Raw genomic sequence first — 17,289 nt, 5'->3', positions numbered from 1 at the left:
CAGCTGACTACAAACTTTCTGGATTTAGCTATTGTGAAGAATTTTTCTGCAGTACCCATCATGTAGGTCTTGATATCTGGTAGGTTGGCTTCTCAGTGCAACTGGAGGTTTCTGATGAACTAAGGGGCATTAAATGCCATTCTTAGGCATTCGTTCTGGATTGTTTGTAATCTGTGGATGTTTCTTTTTGTCGCGTGACTCGAGGCTGGTGAGGAGTAAGTCAGTTGAGGTCTTATCACTGATTTATAGAGGAGAATTTTGTTATTTATGCTTAGGAAGCTGTTCCTATTCAAGAGTGGATATAATTGAGCTATGGTCTGATTGGCTTTAGTGGAGACACTATTTATGTGTCTTGAAGTTTAGGCATTTATCAAGCTGAACTCCTAGATATTTGGTTCAGTTGTGCCAAGGAATGATTTTTCCAAACATATGTATGGTTGTGTTCGGTTCCGTTTCATGTTTGGTGAATAGTACTGCAGAGCTTTTTTCTAGGTCGATTGAAAAAGATACCAAGTTTGAAGGATTCATATATTATCCATATACAAGTAGTAAAAAAGTATATCATATTATTAAAATACTCTGGATCAAAGACAGTTGTGAAAATTTTTTTTCTGCCTGGTTACAAAATAAATTATCCTTGCAGAAAAATTTATAATCTTGATTAATCCTTTACCCAGGTATAAACAAACAAAGCTTGTATATATTTGTATATAGATAATATGTGACCTCTGCAAAGATACTTTGGTATCTTTCTGGAAATGGTGAAAGTTTATTTTTCACTTGGTTAGACTATAATAAATTTAGTTTAATCCTTTATCCAAGTGTGAGCAAACAAAGTTTGTGCCTGAAAGTATCTTCAGGACTGGGGTCAGGTAGTACAACACTGGACAACTCGTAGCAAAGGTGGACCAAGCTAACATCACTCCTATCTCAGTATCTCCCATAATGCAAAACACATCTCCTTGCAGATATGTATAATGTTATGCATTAAGGGAAGGGCCACTACCCAGACTAGTTTCGACCTTTATTGAGGTCTCTTCAATGGGAGCCAGACGTGGAGATACCAGGCCTGCCTGGTATCTCCACGTCTGGATAAAGGATTAAACTAAATTTATTATAGTCTAACCAAGTGAAAAATAAACTTTCAACATCTTTCTCTAAATCCAGAGTAATTTAATAAAAAGGTGGCACACCTTTTGGCAACTCCTATAGGTAAGGATGACCTCGCTATTGCTTCTGCCTGGTATCTCCATGTCTGGGCCTGGCTCCCACTGAAGAGACCTCAATAAAGGTTGAAACTAGTCTGGGTAGTGGCCCTTCCCCTTAATAAAATAACTGAAATGTTAATCTCAGTTATTTTATACAGATAATGTTATATTCTTAAATAAATCCAGTACAATTCTGCAGGATTCCTAATTTAAATTGAATAACTGCTGTAATAAATTTGGCATAAAAGTCAGCAATAAAAATAATACAAAAGCTATCAAAATAGGCAGGAACATGGAAAACATCAACTGCATTCTTTTGGAACATGTAAAATTTTAGTGAAGATGGCAAACTAAATATGGAAATAGATAATGGAATAAGCAAAACTGATGTGGTTGGGAACTAACTGAATAAATTTATATGGAATAAGAGAGAATTTGCCAGAATGCTCAACTGACATTATGCAAACTAGTGTTCTATCCAATTTTAACCTGTGGTTGTGAAAGCACCGAAATAAAATAACTGATCAAAGATTAGATATATGAAATATGAGAGTTCAGAAAAAAATAAGTGAGATTGCAATTTATGGCCGAATCATATGAAAAATGAAGAAGGATAAGCAGGTGTTCGGATGCTGGAATGTCATGAAAGAGATCCACATGAAGACTAAGATATAGGTGGAGTGATAAAGTCAGAAATGCTGTAGAAGACTGACAAAACATGTGACGATATTGGAGTTCTGACAAATAACAGATTCCTTTGGAAGAGAACTAGTGACAGGAATTTAGTAATAATGTCAAGAACAGGAAAACTGTCATCAAGGGATAATAACAGTTTTCCTGTATATCCCTTGAGAGTAGTACATATTACAAATTTGATGAGCTTACTTTGTCCTTTGCTGACGATTAGATGGTATTCGGAAAAAAACGAATACAACCTCCAAAAATGTATATAAATTTAATAATAAAACACTATGTCAACTTCTAAAGAAAAAACCAAAACCAGACATTCAAGGAAAAATATTCATCTGAAGCAAATTAGTTATAGACAACAAAATAAGTTACAATGAATATTAAACAACACAACTAAGGCCAAAAAAATATCCCCTCGGGAGGGGGGGGGAAGAAACAGACCAATCATATATAATATTTTATCAAAACCAACATTATATGGAAATGAAGCAGGGACAATGAAAAAAAAGGAGATTAGGTTATTAAAACACCACACAGCAACTAAACAAAATAAAAGTATATCAAAATGCAGACTGATGAAACACTGAGGAGACCAAAAACACATGACCAAATTTGTGAAAAGAGAAGACAATGGCAAGATTAGGTACTACCAAATATCAACATGCAGTATATGTTAACTGCCAGGTACCAATAAATGTCAATCTCATTATTAGATTCAGAATAGGTGGAAGAATACTTGAGTGTCAATATTGATGTGTGATGTCTGTGAATCCCACCCATGAAAGTGGCAAGTCTATTACACACTAAGTACTATGGACAGGCTAAAGTTAAGTAATCCAGCTTCCCCTACTCTATAAACTAACCATCGTAGTTTTTCAGGTCTTCATGGGTAGGTAGACATGCAGTAAACAGAAACAGACAATTACTAACAAAAAGCCTTATTCTATTGCTTGAGACCTAAATAAAAATACAATAAGCAATTAAGAAGATAAGTTACTTCATAAATAATATCCGTTGAGAGTCTGAATACATAATCTAGTTATATAATGTCGTATAAGTTCTCCCCTAATTTTACAGGTTCTATCCCTAGACTTATATATTTGGTGTTTCACTATGCTACATACATGAAAACTAAGTTATCTTTTTAATATCTCTCTCTATATATTTTATTAACAAAGTGTGTGTGTATAAACACAATATATAGAATAAAATTGTGTATTAAAAAATTAATGACCCTTCTGGCATTAAATACTTCTTGGCCAGCCTGGCTGGCCGAGTGGTTAGCACATCCGCTCTCCAGCCAAGAGGCTGCGGGTTCGAATCAAGGCATGGGCATGGATATTTGTGATTGTCTGTGAAAATACTAGTGGAGGTGTTTGGCAGTAGATGACGGTGTAGATGGTGAATTCATTGTAGTTGTTAGTGGAGACAGAAAGTTGAAGAGTAGGTGCCCTCCCTCGATGAGTCTTTGGACTCCCTGGAGGTGTCATATAATAATAATAATAATAATAAAATACAAAATATCTGCAAAGGTTAACATATTTCAGTCAGAGTCAAATAGACATAACAGAAAACTTAGCAAACATTAAACATTGTTTTGTTAAGTCAAAACATGTTCTTCATCGAACCTTAAATTCTCAGTGCACACAGTTGCAAAAGAAAATAACTCATATCTGTATCTTCAATATATGCCATACTTCAAGCATATTCAGTTTCTATTTAAAACAGATACCAAAAAACATTAACAGTTTACTTCATAAAATTCAGCTGCCCAGCACAGAAACAGAATATAACTATTTTGGAACAATCCTGTGCTTTTACTTGATAGCTATGAGCTCAATAAGCAAAGAATAATATTCTATCCAATCTTCAATTAAAAATCGCAACAGTAAAGATACATTAGTTTCTCTACAGGAACTTGAATAATAAGAAATCCACAAACAGAGCTTAACATGAGGCATGGTTAAGCTTATTGGCCTTGAAAGAAAGAAAAAAACATGGATAACACAAGTAATCAACCCTATCGATGAAAGAGCAGAAAATGAAGAAGAAAGATTAAGATATAAAACATTGGAAAAAAGAATCAAACAGTTATGCAGAAGATTGAAAGAAAACTGGGTAATTAGGCAGTGTACCGAGATAAAGAATTACAAAATAGGAACAAAACCAGAGAAGCATTCCTGAAAGTGAAAGAACTTAATGGAAAAGCAAAATGTAGACAGTCTAATTACATCTAAGACAAAGATGAAAACATAATCAATGATAAGGAAAAGATAAATGGAAGATGGATGGAGTACTTATCAGATCTGTATGATGATGATAATGGTAACATGTTAGATGATTCATGACACCTTAAACATAAAAACAGATACCACTCTACCGACAAGGAAATAGAACCCATAAATAAGAATCTTCCTAATAATAAATCCCCTGGGTGTGATAATTTCCCGGCTGAGTTGCTGAAAGCTTTGACTGGCAATAATAACAACTATTTAGTGGAATCCATTCAGGACATCTATAAAATAATAGAATTACCTTAAGTTTTTACATCTATCTGTATACCAATTCCAAAGAAAAATAATGCACAAAATTGTGAGGATTACAGAACTGTGAGCCTATTATCCCATGCATCGAAAATTATTTTAACCACTGTTAACAAACAAATTGAAAGAGCCTTAATCGGTGAATTGAGTGAACAGAAAGGCTTCAGAAGAGGAATGGGAACAATTAATGCTATCCTGGAACTAAAAAGTACTAATAGGAACATTTACATATGCTTCATAGACTTTCAGAAGACTTTTGACCAGGTAAAACATACTAAAATGTTCAATATATTAGATAAATTAGACATAAAAGATCATGTACTTAAGATTATAAAAATGATTTACACCAAACAGAAAATGCAGCTGTTTAACTCTGAGGCTTCTGTAGTGAAAATAAAGAGTTAGACAAGGTTGTATCTTTTCACCAAATCTATTTAATCTTTTAATTTAATTAGTGAGACAGTGATGAAAAAGATTGAAAAACAAAAAATACGAATTAGTGTCAATGGCATAAAAACAATTTTAGATATGCTGATGATACCTTTCTAGTAGCAAGGCTTATACGTTGGTCATACATAACTGGTAATTAGTTTACGGAATTAACAACGCATATAAAGTATATTAATTAAAGGTAACTTTAATAAATAACTTCTATATTTCGGCAACGTCATGTTGCCATCTTCAGGAACATAAAGATATGGTATGTGCATGCAGGCACTAACAAAAGCAAATGAGGAAGAAAGCAAAAACTAATATTGTTCCTAAAGTCCTAATGATGCCCTTCAGCCCAACTGCCAAGTCAACCAAATTAGCCCTGGTGGGCTAATTTGGTTGACTTGGCAATTGGGCTGAAGTTCTCAAATAAGTCTCCCAAATTTGGGGTAGTTTCATGCACCCAAATTTGTTGAGGTTAGGAACGTTTTTTAGAGCTGCTGAAGATTCCTTGAATAATCTTTCGTATTTAAACTTGCTGCGGTGTATTATTTTTGTTTTCTTCCAACAAATTCTATGGTGGGTATCTAAGGCATGGTCTGCCAGCCCAGAGCGGCTGTACTGGTGAAACCGGATGTAGTCTTTGTGTTCTGAAATCCTGATATTTGTTGTTCTGCCTGTTTGGCCAAAGTAGGACAATTTGCAGCTGCAAGGGACCTGGTATACACCAGGTAGGTCTAGGGGAAGTGGTTGGTCTTTGGTAGAGCGGATAAGGGATGCCAACTTTTTATATGGTCTGTAACAGGAAGTAAGGTCATATTTTCTGAGGATATTGGTATTTTCTCAGAGGTGCCCTGGATGAAGGGGATGGTGATAGATTTGGTGTAATCTTTATTGTGGAGGGGGTTGTGGTTTACTGGTTTTAGTATTTTTTGGGGGTTATAGCCATTGGCTAAGAAAGTGTTGTGGATGTGGTTTAGTTCAGTAGTTAGGGCCTTGTCATCTGAGCAGATTAATTTTGCCCTGTTATATAGTGTTTTTATAACCCCATATTGTTGTGAGGTGGGGGGGGGATTGCTGGTGAATGTATCTGCCAGTATGGGTGGGTTTTCTGTAAAATGAAGAAAACCAGAGAAAACCAAAGATCCATCAAGCTGGCAGGTGATTAAAGTGTCCAGGAAGGGGAGGGTGTTGTTTTCCTCTTTTTCTAAGGTGAACTGGACTCTGGGGTGTTGGTTGTTTAAGTGTTAGGAAGGAGTGGAGTGAGTTTGAGCCATGTGGCCAAATAGCGAACACATCATCCATGTAACGAAGCCAAATAGTGGGTTTTTGTGGGGCGGAGTTTAAGGCTTTCTCTTCGAAGGTCTCCATAAAGAAATTGGCCAAGGGTGGGGAAAGTGGTGAACCCATGGCTGTCCCCTCTATCTGTTTGTAGAACTTTCTTTGCCAAACGAAATAGCCTGAGTTCATTGTGAACTAAAATAGGGCTGAGATATCGGGAGGAAACTTGGCTTGGATGAGCTCCAGGGTTTCTTTGAGTGGGACATTAGTGAATAGGGAGGAGACGTCAAAACTGATCATTATGTCAGTGTGTTGGAGTGAGAGGTTTTCTACACTGGCTTTAAAGTGGGCTGAGTTTTTTGTGTGATGGTGTGTTGCCAGTATAGTGCGCGAGCGTTTTGGCTAATTTATATGTAGGGGAATCAATGCCATCCACTATGGGACGTAATGGCACATTTTGTTTATGTATTTTTGGGAGTCCATATAATCGGGGGGGGGTCTACAGTTATAAGGTTTTAGTTTGTTAGTGACTTCCACAGGCCAAGAAGTGACTTTCTTAAGGAGTCTGTGGAGAGTTCTAATCTGAGAGCTGGTAGGATTATATTCAATAGGGAGGTAAGTAGTACGGTCTAGTACTAAAGCATTAAGCTTACCTTTGTAGTCCTGATTTAGCACCACAGCGTTTCCCTTATCTGCTTTGGTGATTACTATTTTTTTTGTTATTCTTCATTTCTTGAAGGGCTGCATATTCGTCTTTGGATAAGTTGGTTTTTGGAGGTTTGGCTTTAGTGAGAACACCGACTACATCCAGTCTGACGTTGTTGGCAATATGGTTAGGCACTCACCGCACTTGTACGTGGTCACAATTTCGCTCTAGCTCCTAAAAGAATACCTACCGAAGAAATCATATTTCTTCAGCAGGTATTCTGTATTTCTAAATTAATATATGAAATTATATCTTTTGTTAACTTATGAGACAGCAACGAGATACTCAGTATATAACTGAAAACAGATAAAACTAATAAGTATGAGAAAACTGTGCAGAAAGTTTTCCAAATTATAACAATTTTAACATAAAACTGTTTTTCCAATTAGATTCTGAATGAATTCAAGATAAATTTTAAAACACAGCACAATTCTAAGTCAATTCTGATCTTCCAAAAACTTATTTTCCACTGTAATTTGATTCATTTCTTTATACATGCATGAAACCTAATTAGTATAATTTAAATTCCTTACTTTATCAGCTCCAACTTTTTTGAATGCTGCTTGAAGCAACTTGAAGTTTTGAATGTATTCATGTTCAAGGTTTGTTTTAAATTTTACTTTCTTCAGAGATATACTACCTATAAAAAATTTATCGAAGCATTACATAAATGGGAGGAAAGCAAATCATTATTGTTAATCAGATACAGAAAATTAAACTAAGCTTCATTGAATATATTTTGTGTAATTTAGTCTGAAATCATTGAATATGCAAATCAAAGATAAAAAAAATTGCAAACTAATATTGTATAAATTTCCTTCTAAACATATATATACCACAGATCATCCCGCTTTCTTTGTTTGATGTTTAGCTGGTGCAGCTTTATCATATAACAGAATGACAAATTTAGAAAAAGAATTTTTTTTTCTCACTAACATGGTTGGCTGTGGTTGTTTTAGGATTAAGCTTAAGCAATTAAGAATATGAACTTTAGTACATTCTTTGATAATTGCATGTGTTTGTTGGATTGTGATAGAGTGGAATTTTATGAACTCCTATCTTATCACAATCTAACATGCTCTTCCAAACAAAAAAATGAGATAAATACAGTAAATTGCCTCTAAGTATAAAATAAGTACTATGTATATATGTATCAAGCATGTTCTGTTATGAAAGGGTAAATAAGTATGTAATTTGTGCCATTCACGAATGTGGTTAAATTAATATTGAAAGTATAAAACATTACCAAGGCTGTATAAAATAACATGTATAAAAGAATTATGGAATGTAAGCACAAATTCAACAGTTTGGGGGGGGGGGAGTGAAGTCCAAAGGTCACGGAGCTGTATGCGAGGGAGTGGCTCGCCCCAAGCAAACAACGTGACATCAGCGTACGTGCGATAAGTGAGGGAGAGGATGGACGCCGAGAAGAAAAAGGAAAATATAAGGGTCATGCAACCCTGAAACAAGGCTTTTTTTTGTTCCTGGATTGCCTGTGTGTTCCCCTCTCGTGGTGGCGAAGGGTGCCGGGGATTCTGGGGATGCAGTTGGTTATAGCATCCATCAGACCTTCCCCCCGAAGACCACTTCTCACACACTGCTGATTCCTCCACATGCAGTTTCTCATACACATCTTTAAATGCCCCCCCCTTTTTTTTTATTTATTATAACTACCTACCTTACAGTTCCATAATATACTCCATTTTAAACAATACCTCCATTAGAGTGGTCTGATGCCTATAGGCTATCTACCATATCAGCAATTAAGAAGTTAAGTTGGATTTCCAACTTACAGATACACTTGATCACCCTTTTGGGGAAGACTATTTGAAAGAGTAGAGGTAAGAGATGAAGGCAGGGAATGAGAATTTGGTTCAATGAGTGGGGATGCACTGTATGAGGGTGGTCTGAAAAGTTCTTGGCCTAACAATGAAAAAATGAATTTATAATTTAAAAATTATTTTTATTTTTCAACATAATCTCCCTTAAGACTAATACATTTATTCCAGCGATGCTCCAGCACCATTATCCCATTCCCGTAGTGGTTCTCAGTAAGATCTGCAAAATACCCCTCTACAGCTGCAATCACCTCTTGATTTGAAGAAAAATGCTGACCAGTGAAGAAGAGTTTTAGAAAGAGATAGAAGTCAGAGGGAGCCAAATCTGCAGAATAGGGTGGATGTTCCAACAATTCATAGTGCAGATCCCTTCATTTTTCCACTGCCAAAAACACCTTTGTAGGCAGGTGCATTGCCCTGATGAAAGATGGTTTTTTCTTCTGCAAACCGGGTCTTTTCTCACGAATTTTTTTGTCTATTGTTTTACTCTTTTCAAGATAATTAATAAACAAAATGCCTTTAGCATCTCAAAACATGATGGAACCAACTTTGTCTTCTTTGGTGCTGAACAACTGGCTTCTGTCCACTGTTTTGATTCCGATGTGTAATGGTGAATCCAAGTCTCATCCACAGTAATAAATCAATGCACAAAATCAGTTTTATTCTTGTTAAAAGACTCCAAGCACTGTTCAGAGATTTTCATGCGAGTGCATTTTTGAGCAAGCACAGCACCCATCTTGTTGCAAAGCTTTTTCATTTGCAATTCTTCATGCAAATTATATCCTACACGGTTCTTTTGAAATGCCTATAGTCTCAGCAATTTCACGCACTTTGACTCGCTGGTCATCCAATACCATATCGTGAACATGATCAATGATTTCTGGTGTTGTTACACTTTTTGGACATCCTTCACGTGGATCATCTTCAAGGCTGGTACGGCTATGTTTAAACTCGGCAGCCCGTTTCTTAATTGTCGAAAACAAAGCAGAAGAGTGCCCATAAAACTTTTATGAACTTTGAATGAATTTCTTTTGGCATTAAACTCGCTTTTACAAATTTTATAACTGCACGATACTTAATTATATTCATTTCAAAGGAGACAGATAACATTTTTGCTTCAGACAACTGTATAAAACAAACTACTGGATAGAATGACTTGCAATTTCACATGGTTACTTATGACAGATGTACCAACTTAGAAAAAAAAATCTTGCCGATAATGTTGTCATCTATGGTCGCAGCAGAAAACTTTTCAGACCACCCTCATATATGGATGCTGACTGGCAGTTGCTCATGTTCATATGTACAAGAAAGTGGAGGAATGGTAGCTTGAGGAAGGGGTTATCAATTAAGTGCTAATTTCTGTACAATCAAGCATTCCGAACTGCACTACCCCCAAATATGGGGTGGTGGGGAGAACAGTATTCTAAGGTTGAGCAGATTTGAGCATTATAAAGTGTCAGGAGTTGAGCAGGAGAGAAGTACTGTTTGGAATGGAAATGAAGTTTTTGGAGGCTGAGGAAGCAATGGATCTGATTTGTTTATGGCAAGTTAGATCAGATGCAAGTTAACCCAATGGAGGAAAACACTGATCTTGGTTGGCAACAGAAATATTGTCAAAAGTATGGAAGGCAGCAAAGTCTTTCTTCCTGGAAATGAAGCAGAATTTTGTTGTAGTGGCATTATGATTCACCAGGTTATCCTCACCCCACTTGAGAATAATAAGCAGATCAGTGTTTAAGACACTGATTAAAGAAGATCTTGAAGAATTATTTACCCAATACTACAAGATTTTGAAAATGAAAAAGAGGAATTAGTGAGTACTGTCATTGGCAAAGCTATGAATAGGATTGGGTGCCAGGGAGAGATTAACATATAGCAGGAACAGTACAATGAAAAATCCAATGAAAGGAAACCATTCACCATAACCCACGGTTAACAGCTAGAGAGAAAGCTAGTAATCCATTAGCAATTAGTATTACCTAAGATAGTAGCTTTGTAAGAAAGCTATGATGCCAGACTTGATCAAATGTCTTGGATGACAGATGATCAGATCTACAAACTTCAGAAAGGGTCAACACAGGATATCCAGATAATGAAATTTTTCATTTTCTGGAGGGGAAAGAGGGCTAAAGGACATCCATGGAGAATGAATGTAGTCAAGAAAGAGGTGAGAGCTAGACTTTTTTTCATAGTGTGCACAATGGCTTTCCTTTAGAAGTGGTGACTGCAAATAGTGTTAATGAATTCAAGACGGTATGACAGGTAGTGAGAGTGTTGATTGGATTTTAATGGTATAGATGCGAACACAGACTGATAAGAAAATAACTAACTATTTATTAACTTAAATGCTAATATTTCACTGGTATTATATCCAGCATCTTCAGAGCATACAAACAAAGTTTGTTACAGTAGCGAGACACCCGCAATCTGGTGTAACAGTTATAACAGCGGTTGTCTTGCTACTGTAACAAACTTCGTTTGTATGCTCTGAAGATGCTGGATATAATACCAACGAAATATTAACATTTAAGCTAATAAATAATTGTTTTCTTATCAATCTGCGTTTGCATCTATACCGTTAAAATCCAATCAACATGTACTTATGTGTTCATTGTATTGTGAGATTGTGAGAATGATATGTGGCCTCTCCTGATGAGTCCTCGACTCAATGGAGGTCTCTTGTAATAATAATAATATATGTTATCATCAAATTCCTTCCAAACTGACCTTAATGACCTTCTGAATTGAGATCAGTTTAAAAATGAACTGAGTCATGTAGTACAGGATAATAATATATGACCAAGTTCAATTTTCTTCTAAATTAATTAGTTATTTGTCAGATTTCTCATAATTATATATATATATATATATATATATATTCATTTTTCTAAATTAACTGACTTAAAACCCGAGAATTATAACACAATGACATTTATTTGAAAAAACGCAACATGTTTCATCAAGAACGACTTCATCAGGCGATAAGAACATAGAAAGATATTAAAAGACACTGAAATTAACATTGACACACTCTAAAGCTATACAATTATAAAGCCATAATATTCGACTGTAAATTACAGTTATTATGAGCTTGAACTACCAATTATCCCACCGTCAACGTAGCAACGTAGAGACACAGGACGACTCCAAAGGTCATATCGTCTTGCCATATATCAGCACACTATCCAAAAAGCAGAGTAGAATTCTAAAGAAGTTTAACATAAAAACGTGCTTCTCGACTATGCCAAAAATAAGATCACGCTTCAACAACTATAAACAACCTCACAACCTTCTACAATTCCCAGGTGTATACAAGGTCACTTGTGAATGCGGAAAGCCTTACTATGGACAGACAGAGAAATCTATCTTACTACGTCTCGAAGAGCACCAGCGCGACATTGCTTATAAAAGAACCAGAGCAACTGCTCTGTCAAGCCATGTCCTGCTTTCGATAAACACGAACAACGAAAGCCACCAACATGAAATAAACTGGACATCAACTTCATACCTACACATCTGCCATGATGAGGTAGAGCGCCGCATTGTCGAGTCAAAGGAAATCACCTTGGACCCTTTTCCCACGAATAACAATCTTAGCTATAATTTGCCTGACTCTTTCAACTCTACTATTAGATACTGGAGATCGCGCGATTCCACACACGCACAGGTGTACAACAACAGAACTTTAACTCGGACTGTAGTTCAAGCTCATAATAACTGTAATTTACAGTTGAATATTATGGCTTTATAATTGTATAGCTTTAGAGTGTGTCAATGTTAATTTCAGTGTCTTTTAATATCTTTCTATGTTCTTATCGCCTGATGAAGTCGTTCTTGACGAAACATGTTGCGTTTTTTCAAATAAATGTCATTGTGTTATAATTCTCGGGTTTTAAGTCAGTTAATTTAGAAAAATGAACATATCCCAACCCCGAGTTAATAGTACTAATCATATATATATATATATATATATATATATATATATATATGTTAATATTATTATTCAGGCTTCCATGGAGTCAAAAGACTCATCGTGGGAGGTCCTTCCTAAGAACATAAAGTCTGTCAAGACTCATCGAGGGGAGGTTCCCCATAAGAAACACAAAGTCTATCATACCACTCCAACAATCTAGAAACAGCATAGCCCATTTGGTATACAAATAAATCCATCCTCCAGAAAATGAAAATGTTATTTAATGATTTTACTGATCTATGTAGATAGATACACTATTATTTGCAGATGATCAAATTGTATTAGCTACATCAGAAGATGATCCACAGAATTCAATAAAACCATTAAATAAAATTTTGGAACAATATATAATCAAAAGTAAATATAATATAATATAAGCAATATAATATCAAAAGTAAAGATAAAAATAATGGTTTTCAAAGGAGAAAACCCAATAAGAAATAAAATAGTCATAGGTAATAAAATATTAGAACAAGTATTTACTTTCAAATACCTAGGATGTGACTTATATGAAGATGAAAAAGATATACATTAAAATATCAAATTTTGTTAAAGTAAACAGCATAATAAATAATATATTTAAGCCATCCTTGAAACAAAACTACACCAGAATTAGACTATATAACGTCCTGTCTTAACCAACTTTATCATGTGGAAGTGAAACATGGAGCATAAAAAACAAGAATGAAAAAAATGGATTCAAATAGCAGAAATGAAATTTCTCAGAAAAACAGCTGGATATACCAAGTGGGACCATAAAACAAATGAAGAAATTTTACAATCCCTAAATATAAAACCAATTAACCACTATATAAGTAAATATGAGGGGGAAAAAAAAAAACGGTCAGAACAATTAAATCAAATGGACAATAGCAGACTGACAAAAATACTATACAGATATAAAATAAATGGAAAAGAAGAATTGAAAGAACAAGAAAGCAATGGTATGAGACTAGAACATGCCACCTGGACTAAAATCCATGGAGGAAAGATGATCAACTAATATTTCACTGGTTATTCCAGTTGGTTCTTATGGAAAAGAAAAATGTATAAACAGCTTGACGGGACTACTATGGGTTCCCTCTTTCAGCCACTAGTCAACTTCTACATGGAGCATTTTAAAAACCAAGCATTCAATACAGCAACACTCAAACCAGCAGTCTCTGGCTGCACTATGTTGATGATGTTTGCTATTTGCCTCATGGCCAAGACAACACTGAATACATTTTTAGTGAATCCAGCCAGCATCCTAAAAATTTCAAGACAGAAAATGTTAACAATTATCACCTCTTTCTAGACAAACTAGTAGTGATTGCTACTTAATGATTAATTACCATTCTCCATTTATTGAAAACCCACATATAAATGAAGGTATTTACAAAAGTAATCACACCACACCCATCCCAATAGTATGGCATCTGCAAAACACTTACTCACCAAGCTAGGACTATTTATTCAAATGACACACCCCTTGAAACTAAACTCAGGGACCCTCACAACACTTTTTAGTCAAAGGTTATCTGTATAGAACAGATAAAATACTACATGCACCTCATTCCCTCCTCTTCAACCAACACACACAGCTTCACAGAAAACTATTTCTATCCCATATATTAAGGACACAACAGAAAAGGCAACTAAAATTCTCCACAAATATGATCTCCATGCCACTTTTAAATTACTCATTCAGCTAGCTACCTTCATTCATTCTCTTAAAAATCAATCTCATTATCGGGAACATCCTGGAATATATAGTTTCTTGTGCCTGGAGTTTAGCCTACTCTAAACAGCCTGGTAAATCAGTTAATATCTGCCTTGAAGAGCACAAAATAAATACATGATCATCTTTATGGCAAATGGGGACCGGTAGACCATGCTCTAGATACTCCTTCATATATAGGATTAAATAGAAGTAGACATTAGTATTGCACAGAAGTTGTTATAGGTCTGAGGGACTATTTTTAGAATTAGCATCTGCTATGAAGCACTTTGCACAACCTCAACAAGTATAGTTGTATTAATTTGCCAAAGATCTAGAAGTCATGCTGAGACCAGATAGCCTGACTTCTCCAAATTAACTTTATGGTTATTTGGTACATAGAAGGCCTCATGTTAGGACATTAGTTCTGTTTTGATGAATGATTTAGTGCCTGTGTGCTTGTCACAGTTATAATTCATGCTCTGAAAATGCTGGGCAAAAAATCAGCATAAACACCATTATTTAAAAAAAAAAAGTAAATCCAAAAGTATCATTAAATATTGTCCCCTGTAAGTTACATGCATGCTTATCAAATTTAAAAGAAAAATCAGACATTAGTAGCCTCCATGTACTGTATATGCTCTTACTGACAGCCATTGTGATGAAGATTCAAAAGATTATAAAACAAATAAAGAAAGATGATATCCTGATCATTATGGGAAACTTAAAAACAAAAGTTAGATCCCACAGGAAGAAGAGTGTCCCCAATAACTGGAAACTTTGATTTGGTGATATGAATGACAGAGATGTAAGGATAACTGAATTTTGTAAGCAGAATGATCTAATAATAACAAATGCCTTCTTTCAACAACCAAAAGATGATATATCTGAGTGAGAAAGCTCAGATGTAAAATCAGAAACCAAACTGATTATAGAATTACTAACCTAAATAGTACTGTGCAAACAAAAACATACCCAGGAGCAGATAATAGACTCAAGCCACATTTCAGTTGTTTAAATTTGGAGGCACTTTGGAGGCAGTACAAGATGAATAATGGTAATAATCAGATCAGGTGTGGCCAACTTAGGGTGCATTGGATGATTAGAAATGGCACATTGGATCCCAATGATAATAATAAAAAAGAAGGCTTATATATGCAAAAAAATATTAACCAGAAACAGATTTGTATATAAAAAAAAAAAAAAAATAAAACTTAGTAAATATTTTTTTATTGATTTTATTGTTTTGTGCACATCTTTTGCACATTCACTTGTTAGATCCTGAGGCATCAAGCATTAGCAACAGCGGTGCGTCGCAGGTTTCTGTCAGTCAGTCAGTTTGCAAATGATACCCAGTGCCTCAAATACCAATATATCATGTCTATGTTAACATACTTTTACTGAGAATTTTTAAGGGTACAAGAGTTGTATGGTGCATCTGAACTCATACGTGAAAAAATTGGTGCATCGAACATAAAAGGTTGGTTATCCCTGAGTTAGATGAAGAGTGTAAGGAACAAGCCAGGAGAGTGACTCATTAGGTCAACAAAAGTGCAGTATGAAGAAAATCAGATGAAGAAAGATACTAGAGGGTTTTTTTTTTTTTTTTTTTTTTTTTTTTTTTTTTTTTTTTTTTTTAAAGATATGTGGCAAGTAGAATAAAGGATGATTAAAGTAAGATGTTAATGGATGAAAATGGTAGAATGGAAACTGCTGCAGAAGACATTGAGGTATTCAGTGATCAATTTAGAAGGGTGTTTCATCTTCATCAAGGTGAAATCGTCTGGGCTATCAGCAATCCTTATCCCCTCTTTTATTTATAAATTGTGAGTAAGCAAGAGGTATTTCAGGAAATAAATAACCTTGATTAAGAATTATCAACAAGTTAGCACAAGTATATTTGATATACTGCAGGATATTTCTACTCTGAAATATCTGGCAATATTTCTAGAATACAAACAATAATTTCTTCAGTGAAATGATATCGTGATCAGCGATGTAACATCACGACTCGTTCTACTTTTGAATGATCAATTGTTTGTATTCTACCTTGTAAAAGACTGTTTCCTCTCAAGCCACTGATGATAGTTTGTTATTTTCAAACTGAAATATCTGGCAGCATATTTAATATACTTTTCTTGTGCTAATGTGTTTATAATTCTTAATTTCATGTCACAAGTTTCTCTCAAAAGTAGAATAACCTTGATGTCAATAAGGTGATAGGATTTGATGACATATCACAATGTCTTATGGGAATGTTCCAGAGAATTGACAGTAGCAGTGGCATGCCTGTTTAATAAGTCTTACAACAGCACAGGCTCGAAGGGAATGAAAAGAAGCTAAAAATGTTCCATTGAATAAAGGTGGGATAAGGCTGCAAATTATAGACCAATCTATATATCTAGAATTGTGGTGAAGCTACTAGAGGGAATGGTGAGAAGTAGGATACAGAAATGGGTTGATAAACAGCAGTATTCTCTGTGGTTATCAGCATGGGTGTGTTAAAGGGAGAGCATATTTTACTAACTTATTTATGTACTTTAACAAGGTGATAAACGTCCCAGACAAGGGATATGCATACACAACGGTATACTTAGATTATGCAAAAGCTTTTGATAGACTGCCACACAACAAACTGTTAAATAAACTGAAACAGATGGAATTGGATAACAGACCTGTGTTGGATCCCTGACTGGCTGTCAGAGAGGTATCAGAAAGATGTATATGGAGGTGCAGCATCCCAAAAGAGGGAAGGACACCGGTGGTGCCACAAGGGTCAGTTTTGGAACCACTGTTGTTCAATTTATATGTTAATGGTATTGAGATGGGTTTAACTAGTGATATGCAACTGTTTGCAGATGACGTAAAATCGGGGAGAGCAATGCAGAGTCAAGCAGATGTTATGGCCTTGCAGGA

The 17,289-nt window shown here is 35.2% G+C and overlaps 1 protein-coding gene across 3 annotated transcripts in view; it reads right to left on the bottom strand.

Moving 5' to 3' along the window:
• The window catches only part of LOC150101057 (microtubule-associated protein RP/EB family member 1-like), a 151,478-nt gene that overhangs the window by 55,625 nt on the left and 78,564 nt on the right, over positions 1-17,289 (bottom strand). For all 3 annotated transcript variants that reach the window (XM_090402270.1, XM_090402271.1, XM_090402272.1), the window contains exon 4: positions 7,394-7,500. In XM_090402270.1, coding sequence (XP_090258396.1) covers positions 7,394-7,500 — 107 coding nt within the window. The remainder of the gene's footprint in view (positions 1-7,393; positions 7,501-17,289) is intronic.

This window comes from Typopeltis vanoorti, chromosome 12 (assembly GCF_054136105.1).
Source record: "Typopeltis vanoorti isolate ZY-2024b chromosome 12, IOZ_Tvanoo_1.0, whole genome shotgun sequence".
NCBI lineage: Eukaryota > Metazoa > Arthropoda > Arachnida > Uropygi > Thelyphonidae > Typopeltis > Typopeltis vanoorti.
Note: the sequence above shows the minus strand (reverse complement) of the source record. Positions and strands in the feature narration are given on the sequence as shown.